The 18,947-nt window shown below is 38.6% G+C and overlaps 2 protein-coding genes across 3 annotated transcripts in view; both read right to left on the bottom strand.

The window, feature by feature from the left end:
- Positions 1-66: 66 nt before the first annotated feature.
- fam110a (family with sequence similarity 110 member A) lies at positions 67-7,102 on the bottom strand. Its single transcript, XM_079636707.1, has 3 exons — positions 6,812-7,102; positions 6,617-6,666; positions 67-3,042 (listed from the first exon to the last, which is right to left on the bottom strand). Exon 3 carries the CDS (start codon positions 2,922-2,924, stop codon positions 1,668-1,670), a length of 1,257 nt encoding a protein of 418 aa, XP_079492833.1. The 5' UTR covers positions 2,925-3,042; positions 6,617-6,666; positions 6,812-7,102; the 3' UTR covers positions 67-1,667.
- Positions 7,103-7,482: 380 nt separating this feature from the next.
- The window catches only part of prickle3 (prickle homolog 3), a 54,254-nt gene continuing 42,789 nt past the window's right edge, over positions 7,483-18,947 (bottom strand). For both annotated transcript variants that reach the window (XM_079637324.1, XM_079637325.1), the window contains 4 exons: positions 14,277-14,645; positions 12,876-13,202; positions 12,428-12,796; positions 7,483-9,753 (listed from right to left, as the gene is read on the bottom strand). In XM_079637324.1, the coding sequence (XP_079493450.1) occupies positions 9,362-9,753; positions 12,428-12,796; positions 12,876-13,202; positions 14,277-14,645 (1,457 nt within the window). In that variant the 3' untranslated portion in view covers positions 7,483-9,361. The remainder of the gene's footprint in view (positions 9,754-12,427; positions 12,797-12,875; positions 13,203-14,276; positions 14,646-18,947) is intronic.

Raw genomic sequence — 18,947 nt, 5'->3', positions numbered from 1 at the left:
AGTTTAAACATCTGCATTTGTTTTTTTACAGCCCAAACTGTTACATAGCAATGACAATACAGAACTGCTCAGGGTAAATTCATTTTTATTCTTTTTAGTCATACAGATCTCAATCTTTAAGATAAGTTTGCTAAAACAGTCTATTTGTCAGTACAATATGACACTGGTTTTTGGACTGCCATTTGATAACAAACCCCTTAACAGATCAAATCTGCTCACTTGTGCAGGATTCCATATTTGGAATATGTTGTGTACCATTGCATTTAGGGCCAGATTTTCTAAACAGGGGAAATTAGCATGAAAGCATTTTGCAATTAAAGAACACCGATGCAGCCGGATCATTACCATAACGACCAACGCAATCTACTAAGGGTACATTTACACAGCGATATGCTTAAAACGTTTTTCCTTTGTGTTTTCCACGTACAGACGACACCTTTGTAAACATCTGGATCTGTGAAAACGACTAAAAACGCTGTATTCTGCTGCCATTAGATGCCAATGAAACTATAGATTCAACAATGTAATACATAGGCATGATGTCATCGTTTTCAGAGATTTGTGTTTTTGTTGATCACACATAGACCGGTTTCAACTTGAAACTAAACTTACTCTTTGAAACCCGTTTTCATAAGTTTGCGTTTTAATGGCATCCAAACTGTCGTGGTGTAAATGAACGGCCAAAACGAATAAAACGTTTTTAGTTGAAAAAGGTGTCGTGTAAAACAGCCCCTAAGAGCCGTGCAAATTAGCATAGGGTCGCAAACTAGCAGAGCCGCTGATAATAAGGTGTGGGTGATCTACTGACAACACAGGCGCAAAATGGTTTAAGACATGCTTTATTGGGCATTAAATAATGGTGAAAATACCAGTAAATTGATTTGCACAGACCCTAATGAATCACCTTGCACGATTCATTTAAATACTCTCCTCCCATAAATTTTGCGTCTGAAAGGGAAACTCGTACAAATGCGTATGCAATAAGGTCATCTGCAAAAATAACCCTGTTCACACCATTTCAGCGTAAATATTTCACTGCGTGTCTTTACTACATCCTGACAGTCGTTTTTTAACACCAAAAGAGGGTAAAGGATTCAGTAAATCTGGCGTACAAAATGTTGTGTACCAAAGCAAAGTTTTCCTCCCATCTTATAATAAAGATCTGAGGTGACGGAGAAAACCAATGAGTTTTAACACAGTGACAAACAATAAAAAAATTCACATTTATCATCAAATGGCACAAAATACAAGTTTTTAAAATATATTAAAAAATAATTGGTCCACTTTGAAAATATTTTTGGATGACACAAATACCTTTTGCATGGATCAGTTTAGGCTATCTCTGCCATCATCAGATTCAGCCTGTCAAGTACAGCCTATCATTGTTGAAATAGACAACAATGCAAAAAGCACATTGTGCTTAAAGGTTTATTGGTATTACCCTATGAAAGCATGGTCAGTGTTTGAGAACACAGGTGGCTACAGTCATGCTAATGACCACCAAGCTTAAATTAATATAAATGACACACAAACACAGTAGATTCAACTAGACAACTCTAAAGTATATGGATAACAGACAAAATACTGAATGGGAAAAGCACAGTAAGCACTTTGTACATCATGTTTGATTTCAGTCTTAATTGTGGTTGTTAGTCCCTTGTTGTCCGTTACATATTGGCCACTTTAGGACTCTCTTTGGCCTGGCGCATTCCATAAAGCCACTTGATCACTCGAGCATTTCTCTCAATGACGGAAACGCCATAAACAGGACGTTCATCTTTTGCTGCTTCTTCTTCCTCGTCTTCACCCTCAGCTGTATGCTCGGATGCTGGGGCACTGGCGCTACGAAGACGTGAAACGGACACAATGTCAGAACCTGATGTTCCCAGCTCCTCTAAATCCGAAGGGTCAAGGCCACAGTAATTAAAGAAGCGCTCGAGCTCTACCCCGGCTCGGGAAAAGCAGTCGCTGACATCAGATTTTGAGCGTGTCAGTGAAGGACGCTTCCTGGAGCTTGTTGAGGAGTGCCGAGTGAATGCTGGAGATGGTGGGGACTGGATGTCATTTTTGGCTAGGAACAAAGCAACGGAGGTTGGAGTATTTTGGGTCGGAGAGGTACGCGATAATGCTTCTGTGTTTGGTTTTGTGGGGGGAGGGCTAGATGGGGATTTAGAAGAAGGAGAGGTTTGTCCAGCACTGTTTGGTGGTTTAATAGGTCCTCGGGTGAAGTTTTTGACATTGTAGAGCCTTTTGAAATCAATTGGTTGCTGATTTGGCTGTGTGTATGGTCTAAGCAAGTGCAGAAGTTTTATTGGGACCTGGGAGCGGTTCTGTAGCTGTGGTCTACCGGCCATCCTCATTTGAGGTAACTGCGGTCTGACATCGACTCTCCGCACAGTCATGGTTGGGCATCCATTAACCCCGGAGGCTTCTACTGCAGCTTTTCCTTGACTTGAAGTTGACCCGACAAAAGGTTCTTCCAATGGACTTTTTGTTGGAGAGATGGCCTTGCATGGGTCTGTAGCATCTTGATCTTTCCCAGTGCTGGTGGTTTGTGTAGAAATGACTGGAACGGTGGTATCGCCGACTCCATCGATCAGTTTGCAAAGATGTTCCAGGTTAAGGGGTGGCGTTTCAGACTTGGTGGGTTTTACAGGGATCTTCCTCGATGGCTGTTGAGCAGCTTGTCCACTCTGGCTGCTGTTGGAGGAACAAGTGACTGGCTGCTGTTTTTTTGAAGCCACCTGTTGAGTCTTGACGTACTTGGCCTTATCTGCTTCCAAACGTTCCACCGCACTTGGTTTGCGTATCCCTGGGGATGATTTGACTGGACAACTGAGCTCTGGGTTGCGACTTGGTGTGCCAGGAGTTACAGCCAGCCTTATTATTCTCCGTGGAGAGGGCTGTACGGTGTCAGTTGACATCCTTTGAAATGAAAAACTTCTGCTGTTTTATATGGTTTCTTTTTTTCTGCACTGGTTTGCTTTGAATTAGATGAATGGACTTATTGCCAGTATACTTCCACATTAACACTTTGGATACCTGGGGGAACAGAAATGATTATGACAAACAGACAATTGCAAAGTCTGGCTAGACATCATACTAGACAGCCTACTGTTCTGCACACACTGTTATGCACACACACTTTAAAAACATTGTAATTGTTCCATAAAGTAGAAGTACATTTGCAGAGTATAATGGGAGTGGTGCTTGCCTGCATAAGTCAACAACCACAATTCTAGGGCATTGTGGGTTATTACCAGGGCATTGCTATGCAGTTGCTAAAGAGTGGCAAGATTGTTGCTTAGCGTTTTGGGTGATTTCTTACTGGCCCAAACCCACCCCAAGTCTCTATTCAGTTAAGTCAAACATCATGCACCACTGTTTCCTCAGAGCCCAATAGCACACAATAAACACTGCTTATATACACACAGCAATATACACTCACTCGCTGTAAGCCCAGAGTAGGTAGTGTACACAGTTGTTAAAACTTAGTTTAAAGGTGTGCTATGAAGTGTTCATACAGTAAATGGCTGTTAAGAGTATCTTCAATTTAAACGGAGTAAAGGAGTCATATTGATATACAAGGATTCATATGGATAAATAATCATAACATTTTGGCCAAAAAGTGCAACTCTACAAAGCACAGCAAACATTTTCTTATAAACAAAATCATAATTATATATTTTCTCCGAATCACACAACCCTTATTCGATACCTCACAACAACCAGATACGCAAGTGCTTTTCCATCATCAGGCCAAACGGTTCTGATGAGTAACGGTACCAGTAGCGTTTCCATTAGAACATGATTCAGAATGGTATGATATAAACTCTCACACAGATTTCTAAGCGCATGGATTGCTAACCTTAGGACAAGAGAACTGTACAAGTTGAACTGTTTTATGTCTTTTACAGACGGTGCGATTTGGGCAAAACTATAAGACCATTACACATCAAACTGTATGACATGTATGTAGACTAGGGGTGTAACGGTACATGTATTCGTACCGGACCGTTTCGGTACAGGACTTTCGGTACGGTGCACATGTGCACCGAATGCAATCTTTCACATATTAGGCTAGTTTTGTGTGCGGAACATATGTCAATTCCGAGTTTCCACACGAACATATTAAGTGTTGGAAGTCTCCGCGTTGCACTCTCTTATATACTGTCTATGGTTGCACTTGAGCGCACCGGTCAAATAAAATACATGTAAAATATTACCATAACATCTGTCTTCCTGTGTGCGGAAATTTGTTTACGTTGCTGTGACAACGAAACGCGTGCATGCGTGCCTGTGTTAAGAGCGCTTGTTGCTCCGTGCGCGCTGATGTGCTCATCTGTTGACATTTTCGAATGCCTTTCAGTTGCTTAATAAAAGCGGGCTTTCCATACAAACAAACGTACATGTGTCATTAGTATGAGAAAAAAAATTGGATTTTAACTGTCGGCCACGGACATACATATCTTCATGCCTGTCAGACGCGGGCCGGGCTCGGACAAAAAAAATTTGTCCCGATCCGCACTCTCACGGCACGCTTTAGCCCAGCCTCTCGCTAGCTAGCGCCATGGCCAATATTGGTTTGAGAGTATTTAATTTAGTGGAGAACTTTGCAGCAGTATTTTATTTCTTATTCTTTTATTTTATATATATATTATTTATTATATTTAATTAAAAATTGTGTTTAAAATAGTGTAATCAAATTGTTAAAAAAAAAGTTTATAGTAAACAACCAGCAGTTTAATGTTTTGTATTTTTCCATTACTTTACCGAAAATTAACCGAACCGTGACTTTAAAACCGAGGTACGTACCGAACCGTGATTTTAGCGTACCGTTACACCCCTAATGTAGACTGTACGATGATGACACCTATTGAATCGTAGGCTACGAATCTAATTAGTATAGAAGAATAAAACGTCATCAGCAGGGCTCCAGACTAACTTTTTGCCTTGGTTGCTCTGGTGTGCCTAAATTGTTTTGTTTAGGTGCACCAGCACAAAATTTGGGTGCACCCAATTTTTCCCTTGGCTCGCATCACCTTTAACGCGCCATGTGCTCGTGGTAAACAAATAGAGGAAGATGAATCATACTTTGGAAATTGTGTTTTTTATGTGTGCTGAAAAAAAGAGGATGAAGCGAAAAATAAGAATATGGAGTCGGTCATGGCAAGGGAAAAGAGGCCAACTCGGCATGCCAATTTTGCAAAATGGAGCTTGAGGTGAGTAGTTTTAAGTTTTAGCGTCATGTTGTGTTGATCAATACGCCATTTCATGTCGCATTTTTATTGGCTAGTCAGTAGACGTAGGTCGTAGCAGCAAACACACTTTGAGATGATCATGCTGAATTTTTGACCGAAAATTATCACTGGCTAACTTTGGCAAGACCATGACAATGGCCATCTTTAAACCTCTCTAAATGTACGACGTAGGACCGTTTAGGAGCCGCGACCACAGAAATCGTCACGATTGGTCATCTTTCGTCTGGGACAGCCCAAAATTATACAATTTGCACTAGGCATTAACTTGTGTTCTAACTTGTGTTCAAATCCTGATTTTGCAGAACAACAATCGAAAAAACCTAACAGTGTCAACAAGCCCAGATCAGAATAGACGCCATTACTCGGTGGCAGTAACCGTTTGGCCTGATGTGTTGAAAAGTGATATATGAAATTCTGGTCTCTACATATGGCTCCAGTCCTTCCTTAAATAGCTCTATGGGATTTTTTACCCCACCAGTTTTATCCCATGCAAAATGAGTTTAATTGCTTAGAAAAATAATAGCACTATTACAGTTGTCATTCATGGTCAAAGAACAAACAGTGCAGGGCGAGTAGTAAATTAAATACTTGGGGTTTGATCAAATCCTTAACCAAAAGTATATGAAGCAATAGTAATGGCGATACTTGATTTAGCAAACAAAACCAATGAGCTCTTAGGGCTGCTGATGTATATTCCAGTTTGAGTTGAAACCATTATGAAGCCATTCTCAGACTCCATTAGCAGTGGCTAAAAGGGTTCCACTTTCTTCTAGAATATTGATGAAACTAACATTCACTTAATTGATTTTTTAATCGAATACTTCCTTAAATAACTGTAAATCACGCTAAAGACCTATTTCAATGTGACTCCATTTAGCAAACCATCACGACTGATATGAAAACATTCATCCAAGATTGTGATCCTTACATGCCCACAAGGAATGTGACCTCGGGGAGAAATGTGACACTGGAGTCACTGGTTAACTCAAGGGACTTTTATTTGTTAATAAATGACACCAGTTTGTGTCAGCTTTTATCAATGAACTGAAGATACTTTCACCAGCTCATTGACTAAATGTTTATCATTCCGTGAACATAACAGCTAGTGCTCCACCTAAGGTTAAAGTGCACTGCATACTCGATATCCTTTCCCGTCTATTACAATTATTCCCATCCTCTCAGCTCTCCCACAGTCTCCATCAATCAGTCAATCTTTCTGACCCCACTCTCCCTATATTTCTACCAGTTTTACACAACAACTGGTCATAATTCAAGATAAAGTAAATATGAAAACAATCCCTTAAGGCAATAAAAAACATGGTCAACAAGAATAAATGGAACAAGATTCCACTTACGGATTCCAGGGACAGGATACGGCATGTCTCTACATGATCCAGGATTATGTCTAAACAAGTCAAAACAACATTTACAGGGAATTAGAAAGACAAGTAGATAACAGAGTGAAGCGGTAATGTATGTTAGCATCATTGTTTAAAGCCATACATTGACGCATACATAGACAATACACACGCACACAACCAAACACATACCTGTGGTTGCCTCAGTAAACTCAACAGCAATGGTTTCCTCTTTAATTGTAAACTTTTTGAGTCAGGACAGAGTCAGAATGCTGTCTGCAATGTCTTTAGTGTGTGTCAGAGAGCAGAAAGCAAGCAGGGCAGATGGTGCACTCGTGTGTTTTGAGTTAAGGAGAAAGTAAAACTTGCCAGACCGGTTTGATTCTCTCCCCAAACGGTCCTCCTGCCCCTTTTCTTGTCCTATCCAATCAGAAACTCATTCCCACACCAGGAAGTATGTGCCATATGCCCTTAGGGTCACCTGATCACAAAAGGAAGGACCAACCCTTTTTCTTTGAAAAAATTATCATGCCACCTTTTGTCTGTGATCTCCAAACGTTGTTCTATTCATAGAGAAGAGACAGTTCGAAGCGGCGTGATATCAAATTACCTTTGATGATACAACAGTATTTTAGTCTATTTGGGAATTCCTATTTAAAACAAACAGTATATTTTACCATGTCTATTTATTTTCCTATTTATTTATAAAAAAGCAGATCTAGGATAATGAGAAAAACAATGCTGGTACTATATTTCTATTGTGCTACTTATAGACATTGTAGCAAAATTGACATGATAAAAAAATAGGATTTGAATTTTTGCTTAAACGCTAAAAACGTACTTTAAAAAAAGAACATATTGTTCAGGTTCAAGTGTTTTATTTTTTTTCTCATTCAAAAACATAACTTTTGAAAAGCTTCAAAAACTTATATTCAGCCAGAAAGCATCTTGAAAAGAATATAAAACCATCACCATGTCGTTTATAAAAATACAATTTTAGCATACAATCCTTTAATCTCTATTTTACAGGACACAAAGTGAAAGTCACGTGTCTTTATTTAAACTCTCATTTACACACGGAGAGGTTTGAAATGTCAATATTTACATATAATACAGTTGATGAAGAGACAAATACGGTATTTTCCCACATTCTGTTATGATTCGGCCATGTTGACTTCTCTTTGTTATACAGTATATGCTCAAATACGATAACTCACAACTTTGGGTTTGCATTTCAATAAGTTTCACTTAGTTGAACATTAAGCAAGTGCAAATTACAAATAGCCCTTTCAAAACCTGTCAAACAAGCAACAACTCTTGACCGGTTTAAGCAGTTTGTTTTAGATTTAGCACTTCAGATGTTAACTTGTACTTTGGCTTTAGCAGATGCGGGGCTTTAAGGACTAAAACATCTTTTATTTCTGTGATTTTATAATGTTTTTGCTGAATGACTTAAAATATATTTCACCCACACACAGGCAGTGTTTGGAATAGCGCACTACCACTGTATACTGTGCATAGAAATTAATATTTTCCAAATGCATGGCACACCTGAATGATGTACTACATGTCAAAATGTGCAGTATGCAGTGTGCTTGACCTCACATGTTCAGTGTGAGAAATTAACTAAGTCACATCTGCTGCGATTGTTTTTCTTCTTTTTTTGATTGACAAATGATATTTGAACACAAAATTAGATTTAAAAATGTGATTTAACTTTTTATGAGGTAATGCGAGGCATATTACTGTTGCAAATGTTTATTGTTACATAAATACTGTTTTGCATACTATTATTTAAATATAGTAGGCAGGGCACAGTGTATACTGCGCAGTACGCTTATATTTCATTCCGAACATAGTTACTTTGGCTCTGATTCAAGGCAAATATGCTGTGTGAGAATTTGGTGCAATTAACAATTTAATTTTAAACGAATGGATGTTAATGCGTCTGACGGACGCATTTAACAAACAAAATAACAAACGTTCCGTCGGTTCAATGGAATTGTTTAACAAAGAGATATTTTGATCTCTTAACCACTGCACTGCGAATTCAGCTGGCCAACCAATACGATTCACACTTTTGCACTTTTAGTCAAATGCCCAGAGCCGCTGCAGTTACATAAAACTGTGACTTGGTGGCATATACTCCAACCCCTAGTGGCCTATACGACTCTGAGTCTGTAAAAAAAAAAAAAGGTAATATGTAATGTAATCTTGTTCAAATGGATTTGGACAAAAATTGTTTGCGTAAAATTTTGGGTTTAGGAACCGTTATCGAAGTCAAGGTATCGGTATTGCTATCGATATCTAATATTTTTGACCGATACCCAGCCCTAATCTTAAATCGCATCCCTAAATCAGACCCAATTTACATGCCAAAAATTTGTGTTGGTGTGAACAGACATTTAGCTGTAAAGAAATGTAAAATGAAATTAATAATCTATCTAGATAAATCTATTTCTTTTGCATACATTTATAAACTGTAGTCCTACCTTGCCTATAATGAACAAAATTGAGATCAGAAGTGTTCCTTTGCCCGAATAATAATGCCAGTAAATTTGACTAAGCATCCTGATACATTGGATAATATGACATAATCTCTATAAAAATACTGGTACACAGATGCACAGACTGTAAGATAGATTCTATGTTTATCATAGAAAAAGTGACTCATAAACTTTGTTCTTGACTGAGCAGCTTGTTGGTTGAGAGTTGTAACGTGATTGAGCTTTCATGGCCGTCTCAGGACAGTATGCAGTTCTTGTCCTTGTCTTTTCTACTGAGACTCTGTGTCCTTCTCCTGAAACTCCCTCTCCGGCTCTTGTCCTCGTCCTCTTTCTGTCCCTCTGCTCTCTCTCCGCCCGTCAGCTGAGGCGGCAGAGGAATGCGCTGGCCCAGAAAGAAGCCTTCCTCCTCTGAGTCTGAGGAAGAGGAGCAGGTGGAGCAGGACTCTTCGTGTCTGGAGCGAGTGGAGTTCAGGGTCAGGCTGCCGTTTCGACTTCGCCCCCCTTCCCGCCATTCCAGAGTTTCCAGACGAGGTCTGTCGCTTCGTGAACCTCTGGATCGTCTGTGGTGCTTCTCCACGGGAAGCTGGCCACCGCTTCCTCGACGGAAACTGTGGTGGTACGACCCATCTGAAGGGAAGATGCTTGAGTGAGATCGGGATTGATGTGATAACACTTCACTATAACTTAATGTGAATAACTCACCCAAAAATGAACGTTTGTCATCATTCCTCACATTTTTCTATATAATAATGACTTAAAAGAAATTGGATGAAACAACAGGAAACACTAAAAGTGGACCAGGTGGTAATGTCTTATATTTAATCTTTTAGCAGCTGCTTTTATCCAAAGCGACTTGAGGAGAACAATAGAAGCAAATCAAACCAACAATATGCAAGTGCCATGACCAGTCCCAGTTAGTCCAGCATAGCACATGTAGCAAAGTTTTATTGATTTATTTTAGATTATAGAATTAATTGGTCAAGTGATGATGATGAAAAAGATGTGTTTTCAGCAGTTTCTTGAAAATGGCTAAAGACTTGAAATGCCAACCACTTCTTTGTAATGATGTTTGACAAAAGTGTATTTTCTGAAGCACTACTTACCTACTGACAATGTTTGACTCTGAAACACGCAGCGCAACTGACTATACTTAATAAATTAACTGACTAAACATGTTAAAATTGCATTCTTTGATTTGATAATCACAGTGTGATAAATACAGTGCCTTGCGAAAGTATTGGTACCCCTTAATTTTTTTCACATTTTGTTATGTTGCAGTCTTATGCTAAATTGAAAAATTTAAATCACATCGATCTTCACTCCATACACCATAATTACAAAGTAAAAAAAGATTTGTTTATTTTATAAAAAACTGAAATAATAACATAACTATTTGTACCCTTTTCTGGGACACTTGACATTTAGCTCAGCAGTGCTTGTAGATGTTACTACACCTTAAGTGGCGTTAACATGTGCAAATTCAATTGAATGGGTATGATTTGGGAAGCCACACACCTCAATAAAAGGTGAAAATGCATTTCAGAGCAAAAACCAAGCATGAGGCAAGTAATCAAAAGAACTGCAGGTGAAGCTCCGAGACAGGATTGAGTCCAGACAGATCTGGGGTAGACTACAACAAAGATTCTGCTGTATTGAAGGTTCACAGAAGCATAGCCTCCATAATCCATAATGGAAGAAGATTGGAACAACCAGGACTTTTCCTAGAGCCCAACTGCGCAATCGATGGAGAAGAGCCTTGGTTAGAGTGGGGATCAAGAAGCTGATGGTCACTCTGGTTGAGCTCCATGATCATATATGGAGATGGGAGAAACTTACAGAAGGACAAACATCCCACCGATCTGGGCTTTATGGCAGAGTGGCCAGACTCAAGCCTCTCCTCAGGGAAGAGTCATGAAAACCCACTTGGAATTTGCAACTGTGAGAAACAGAACCTGGTCTCATGAACCTCAGTTCCAAGCATCATGTCTGGAGGAAACCAGGCGGTGCTCAACACCAGCACAATACCATCCCAATCCCAACAGTAAAGTGTGGTGGAGCAGCATCATGATGTGGGGTGTTATTCAGCGGCAGGGACTGGGGGACTCGTCAGGGTCGAAGAAAAGCTTAACACTGAAAAATATAGAGTTAGCCTTATTGAAAACCTAGTCCAGAGCATTCAGAACCTCGGACTGGGCAGAAGGTCCACCTTCTAACAGGACAATGACCCTAAACACACAGCTAGGACAATGCAAGAGTGGCTTATGGACAACTCTGTAAATGTCCTTGAGTGGCCCAGCCAGAGCCTGTGCTTGAACCCAATCAAACATCTCTGGAGAAACCTGAAAACATCTGTCCACCGACAGCCCCATCCAACCTGACAGAGCTGGAGAGGATCTGAGGAGAAGAATGGCAGAAAATCCCCTAATGTGCAAAGCTTGTGGCATCATACCCAAAACAACTTTCACTCTAAAGGTGCTTTAACTGAGTACTGTGTTAAGGGTATGAATACTTATGCAATCATTTCAGTTTTTCCTTTTTAATAAATTTGTATAGTTGTCACAAATAATTTTTTTTGCTTTGTTATTATGGGATGAGGAGTGTAGATAGATGTGGGAAAAAATGAATACTTTCGCAAGGCAGTTTTATTTTGATTACCAGTGCATCCCCATTGGTTTATTTGAATGTTACATTGGATTTAATGAATTATTAGCTTTTCATTAGCTCATGAATGCCTTGCAGTTCCCTTATGAACCTCTGGTCTTGGAAATCCTGTTTTTAAGCATTTCTCACACAACCATGTCATTCTCCAAGGGGCACTTGGAGGCTCAGAAAGCCTTTTATCTTTCTTATTAACACATTTGTAGCATTTTCCATGAACATGGTAGACAATTTTAATTGTTTAGTGTTTGTAACAATTTAGAAAAGATGCTTAAACTTGAGAAACATCAGACTGGGACAAAATGTTAATTTGTAGCCAGTGACTCATTTGAATTTCCCATAAAACCTTCATTTGTCACTCAGGCTAGTTTAGTCATCAGCATTTCTATATTTTCTCTTTAAATAATTTTTTCTTTCAATAGCTTGAGTAACTTTGTTGAATGATGAAGCTAAATACAAATATAAATGTAGGTTTTGTTTCAAAAGTCCAATTAAACCAATGAATGTTTTCTCTTGCAGTGTTTTTTTGCATGTAGCTTTACAACACATGTTATTTTGTGTAGCATCTAACATGCATAAGACTGTATTTTGTTTTATTGTTATTCGGATCTTAGGACGAAAGCTGAAAGCATTATGATCTCACCCAGCAGGTCCATTTGAGATTGTTCTTCAGTGCAATAGCGTAACCTGTGTCCCAAACTTCCCTCGGCTTCTTCTCCATCTTCCTCCTGCTCCTCATCCTCTCCCTCTCCTCTCTCCATCTCCACCCCTTCCTCTTCCTCCCACTCTTCCTCTTCCACTGAATAACTGCAGCTGATTGGCTCTCTGAAGCTGACCCTGGCGGTGCTGCTGCGGACAGGTGTTGTGGAGAGGTCTTCATCTTCAGTGACGACGGGAAGGGAATCCGAAGGCGTCTGCGAATCAGACGGGTCGAAGAAAACAGGGGGCGGAGGAGGCGGGAAACAGTCGGAGTCGATTAGATCATCTGAAGACTCAAGTTGAGAGGAAATTCCTGAGGAAGCAAAGTAAGAAATACAGCTTCAGACATGACAAGTGATTTATTGCCTAAATTAATTTGACATCAAGCAAACCTGTACGGCCGCTCTCGACGATGTTCCCACAATCCTTTGCAGTGGAAGTCCCCCTAGATGTGCAGTTTGGTGGGAAAGGACCAAATTCTGCATATCCGTTCAGCTCCACTGTAAACTCCAGAGCGCTGTAAGGACTGTCCGACCGCTGATTCATTTGGTGTGTGCTGATGCTCAATTGGTCCTTGCAATGTAATGCTGCCCTGTCATTGGCTACTAGACAGAGCTGAGAGGAGAGATGTGAGTGTTGTGTGTGAGTTTGTCCATACGGTGGAGGCTCACCATTCGGTATAGGAGGGAATGACGTGTTCTTCTCCATGATGTGAACACCTGCAAAATGGCCAACGGCATAATTAGAGATTCTTCTGACTACAAACACTGTCATTAATATAGAGGGCGCTTTTCCAATTTACAAGTTATAGTTCACCACAAAACCAAAAGACAAAATTTGTGTCGTCTGCGGGGATTGCAGATTACCGGTACGCAAACTCTGTTACAATTTTCTATATGTCATAATCGTTTTTTAACAAGTATTCATTACTTCAATGAGCTCATTGTTTCTGCCTTAAATTATTACATTGTTTAAATTAGTAAATTTTTAGCTAACTGTTATTTGTATGTACATTCCTGAAATACATAACTAAGACAGTTACCTCTGATAACAGATCACTATAAATTGAAATGTGGACAATGTGTATTGGGAAAAGCGCTATACTAATAAATGTGAATTGGGAAAAAATGCACTACTGTTCATTACTTTTTGGTTGGTAAATTTTAAAAGAAGTATCTTATGCTCACCAAGGCTGAATTTCTTTGATAAAAAAGCAGTATAAACTTATGAAATATGATTACAATTTAAAATAACTGTTTTTAAATGTAATTTACACCTGAATTTTCAGCAGCCGTTACTCCAGTCCTCGAGTGTCACATACTGAAGTCAACATGCATGTGTCATTTTTTGTTGTTTTACCTAAACATTAATCATCTAGCCTGGAAACTAAATGTTTTAAATAGCATATATTAAAGATAATAAATAACGTATACTTACAAACGTACTTTACAATTTAGACAATTATTAAAAAAATGTATTACAACAATAAGAAATTTGGGAACAAACGTGTTTAAATCACCATTGAGATGAAAGAGATTTTTTTTTAATTAAATGTGCTTTTTTCCCAAACAGCCACACTGCAACAATTTTTTTTTTTTTACTAAAAATAGGCTCCATTCTCATAAAATATTATTTATTTTTCTATTGATTTCGTGGTCAAATATGACATTTCTTGCCATTTTTTTGTAAGATTTATTTACATTTTGTATTTCCATGATGTATTTCCATTAAAAAATGTGTGAAGCATCATAAAAAAGCAAAGTGATTTTTTTTTTTAACAACAACATCTGTACCTTTGCTCTCCAGTGGAAAATGACCCCCATTATCTGTTGTTGTAGTAGTTTCTATGACTGCATTCTTCTTAGTGCTAACTTTAGAGGTGGCGGCAGGGACATTGGTTCCCCCCTGTGGCCGTGGTGTGGAACTGTGCTGCGGATGATGAATCAGTTTATGCGACACTGACTTGCTCTGTAGGGCAGAATCGCAGGAGTCGGAGTTGTCTGGGTCTTCCCCCAGCGAGCAGGAGCGTGAGCAGAAGATGAGTCCGCCGCGGGGCAGGAAGGGTCTGCCCAGCAGGGGGAGCCGACAGCAGGCACAGCTGAAACACGCTTCAGAGGCGTGCCAGTGCTGGCCCTCGTACGTCATCTGGCCCTGATCTATACCTGCAGACAGACAGAGAACATCAAACGTCACTGCACTTCAGTCATGGAACGTCAGTCAGGAACCACAGCATTGTTCTGTAATTACTGCCATAATTAACAAGGAATGCACTGCATCTCTAGCAATTACATCAAATGTGTTCATGTTAACACACCTACAAAGGTCTAGCAGGTAAGTGAATAAATGCTTATAAATGCAACTAGGTAATTCTTTTGCCAAGGCAAGTCACCTTTATTTATATAGCGCTTTTTACAATACAGATTGTTTCCAAGCAGCTTTACAGAGATAACAGGAAAATAATGCAACAAAGTTTGTTTCTAGAAGAAAATTGCGTCACAGTCCAGCTTAAGTAAGTTCAGTGATGGTTCAATTTAGTTGTAAACTAGGGGGCAGTTCTCCTGTTATATACTTTGGAAAGTATATAACACTTAAAGGGATAGTTCACTTTAAAATGAAAATTACGTCATCATTTACTCACCCTCAAGTTGTTTCAAACCTGTATGAGTTTCTTTCTTCTGTTGAACACAAAGGAAGATATTTTGAAGAATGTCAGTAACCAAAAAGTTAACTGGTCCCATTGACTTCCATAGTAGGAAAAAAAATAATACTATGGAAGTCAATGGTTCCAGTTAACTGTTAGGTTACTGACATTCTTTAAAATATCTTCCTTTGTGTTCAGCAGAAGAAAGAAATTCATACAGGTTTGAAACAACTTGAGGGTGAGTATATGATGACGTAATTTTCATTTTAAAGTGAACTATCCCTTTAAGGCATAAACTAGCTTTGTTTTGTCAAAGACTTATTAAATGTTTTTGAAGTCGTCTCTTTATGCTCACCAAGGCTGCATTTATTTGATCCAAAATACAGTAAAAGCAGTAATTATGGGAAATATTATTATCATTTAAAATAAATGATTTATATTTGAAAATGCACCGGTAATTTATTCCTATATGGCAAAGCTGAATTTTCAGCATCATTGCTCCAGTCTTCAGTGTCACATGATCCTTCAGAAATCATTCTAATATGCTGATCTGCTGCTCAAGAAACATGTATTATTTACACTCTGTTTTAGAGAGACTAATTAGCACTCGTTAAGAGTTGATCAAAATGGTTAGATGCATTAAAAAGCTTAGCGGTACACTTCGGGTTTAAGGGGTTAACAACCATGGAGACTATATAATACATTATATTATTGATCTGATGACGCAATTTTCTTCTAGAAAACAAAACAAACTTTGTTGTATTATATTTGTATAAACGGACCGCATGGTATATTTAATAATTGTTGAAAAAAAACACAATGTCTGGAGCAGAAGCAACTTTTGCATCACTATTGGCCACAGCAGCTCCTGCGGTCTGGGTAATGTGCCAAACAGGACCCGAACCCACCAAACCCAGTTTGGCCGAGATACAGCATCTGAACCAATTTCGGGTCGACCTCGTTAAGTTTGCGACATCACAACTTTTGAACAATATGATGAAATTTGAAAATATACATTTAAAAAAAAAAAAATCAAAAAAATCTGTTCAGTCATTTCTGTGCAGCTCAGTCCACAGATCATCTGAGCCTATTATCGTAAGATTTAGACTAAATTAGTCCCTGATGCTATTCACGTTGTAAACACCGGCTCAGTATTGGCCGGCTCCTGCATCAGCATCACACACACGCGTCGAACTGCTCACGTGAACAGCGCCAGAGAACGACACGAATGTGAACAAATTCTTGAATTAAGTCGTAATTTTTGTGTTAAGTCGTTTTTTGCACACAAAAAGTATTCACGTCACTTCATAACATTAATGTTGAACCACTGTAGTCTCATGGACTATTATAACGATGTCTTTATTACCTTTCTGGGTCTTGAAAGTGGCCATTACGTTGCTGGCTATGTGGGGTCAGAAAGCTCTCGGATTTAATTCACAATAACTTCATTTGTTGTTCACGTGTTCCAAGATGAACGAAGATCTTACGGGTTTGGAACATCATGAGGGCGAGTAATTAATGACACAATTTTAATTTTTGGGTGAACTATCCCTTCAACGATAAGGTGTACCTAATAAAGTTGGCAGTGTGTGTATGTATATTATATATATATATATATATATATATATATATATATATATATATATATATATATATATATATATTACATACATACACCACAGACTAAAATTATTCTGCATAAAGAAATTGAAGCCTAATTGAGACATTAATATAATGACAATGAGGTACATTATAGGAACAGTATATTAATTAAATTACATCATAGTAGTATTGTTGCATTGCCTTTAATTATTAGTTTTTTCTTTATAGTGATGTAATAATATGGTAATGATGAGTGGAAAATAAACAAAATTGTAATGACAATAATGTCAGAAGAATGCAACAAAACCTTAATGTCCTAAAAAACAACAACATTTTGAATGCAAAATACTATTTCGGTCCCACTTTATATTAAGTGGCTTTAAGTACTATGCACTTACATCGAAAAATAAGTACAATGTACTTATTGTGTTCATGTTGTATTGTAAAACACTTTTGCTGCTATTGAGATGTAATACGGGTAAGGTTAGGGACAGGTGTGGTGGTATAGTTAAGTTTAAGGGTGGGTTAAGGTATAAGGGAAGAGTCAACAGTGTAATTACAAATGTAATTACATAAATTAATTACAGCTGTAATTGCATGCAGGTATTTTAAAAATATAAGTACAATGTAAAAACATGTATGTACACAATAAGTCTATTGTATCAAATTATTAATTTCAATGTAAGTACATAGTACTTAAAGCCACTTAATATAAAGTGGGACCCTATTTCTTTTTTTTTTTCATGTGATTTTTGTTGTTGTTGAGACAAATACATTTATAAAATATAGCTGCAAGCAGCAATCACCGGGGCCAAGCGCAAGCAAGACGACAAGACATGCCAAAGTGGCTGGGAGTGTGAGACCAACTGCAGCAAGGAGCAATTGAAGACATTTAAAGATGAATTTTGGCACAATGGTTGATACATTAACTAAAAATATGATTATCACTTTCGACCAATAGGTGGCGCAGTTACGAAACTGATGTGATGTGGTCAGAGTGAAGTGCCAATGGACACATACAAAGTTTGGTGTCAATATGTCAAGGCATTGCAGATATAAAGCCTGAATAGTCATTTTGGCATCATGCCTCAACTTTGCCACTGCGGTATACGAAAACGGTTTTGTCTATCGACACGAAATCCATAACTTTTACTCGGCACGGTCTGGAGATGACACGATCCAATTTTGGTGAAAATCGGACGTTCGGTCTAGGAGGAGTTCGAAAAAGTAGGTTTTAAAAGAAAATAAAGATGGCGGACAGGAAGTTTGACTGACTATGGCAAAATTGGTATCTATGTTTTCAGCATAACCCAAGGAATCTATTGAGATTAGTGTCATTACTATAGGCAAATTTATTCAAAAGTTATTAGCATTTTTGGAAATTTCATTATAACTTTTGACCAAAAGGTGGCGCTGTCTCATAATCATTTGAGTACCTTTAGGGCCTTGTACTGATGACCCATACTGAGTTTCGTAACGATACGTTCATGCATTCATAAAATACAGCATTTTAGCACATAATTCAAAATGGCCGACAGCCAAAATGGGCGATATGGGAAAATTGGATATCAGTCAACTCAGCACGACGCCCTGAATCTAACGAGACCACTTTTGTGATTTTTGGACAAACCGTTCAGAAGTTATAAGCAAAAACATAAATTCTTCATATCTCCGGACCAGTAGGTGGCGCGGCGCCGAAATGCAGCATGTAGGAGCCTGAGGAGGTTATGCTTGTGATGACATGTACCAAATTTGGTCTGAATCTGATAAAGCGTTGTGGAGATACAGCATTGAGCCTGTTTTCGCAAGTGCTACGTAAAATTTTTTTGCGCTGTATTCGAGAACGGTAATTCAAATCAACTTGATTTCCATGACTTTTTGTCGGCATAGTCTGGAGATGATCTGGTTCAATTTTCGTGAAATTCGGACCAACGGCCTAGGAGGAGTTCGAAAAAGTAGGTTTTTCGGATATTTCAAAATGGCGGGAAAACTATTATGACGGAAAATGACGTCATAGGGTGCAGTCGAATCGTCATGAGCTCAGGAATCAGAGGAAAAAAGAATTTTGCAACTTTGGACAGTTGGTGGCGCTAGAGGGATTGATTTGGAGACTCCAAATTTGCTATGGTGATAGTTCAGACTGTCCTCTATATGTGTGCCAAATTTCATAACTTTCCCGCAAGCGGTTCTATGGGCTGCCATAGACTCCCAGTCGGAACAA

Source organism: Phoxinus phoxinus (genome assembly GCF_949152265.1).
Source record: "Phoxinus phoxinus genome assembly, chromosome: 15".
Taxonomy (NCBI): Eukaryota; Metazoa; Chordata; class Actinopteri; order Cypriniformes; family Leuciscidae; genus Phoxinus; species Phoxinus phoxinus.
The sequence above is the reverse complement of the archived record's forward strand: the minus strand, read 5'-3'. Positions and strand labels throughout refer to the sequence as shown.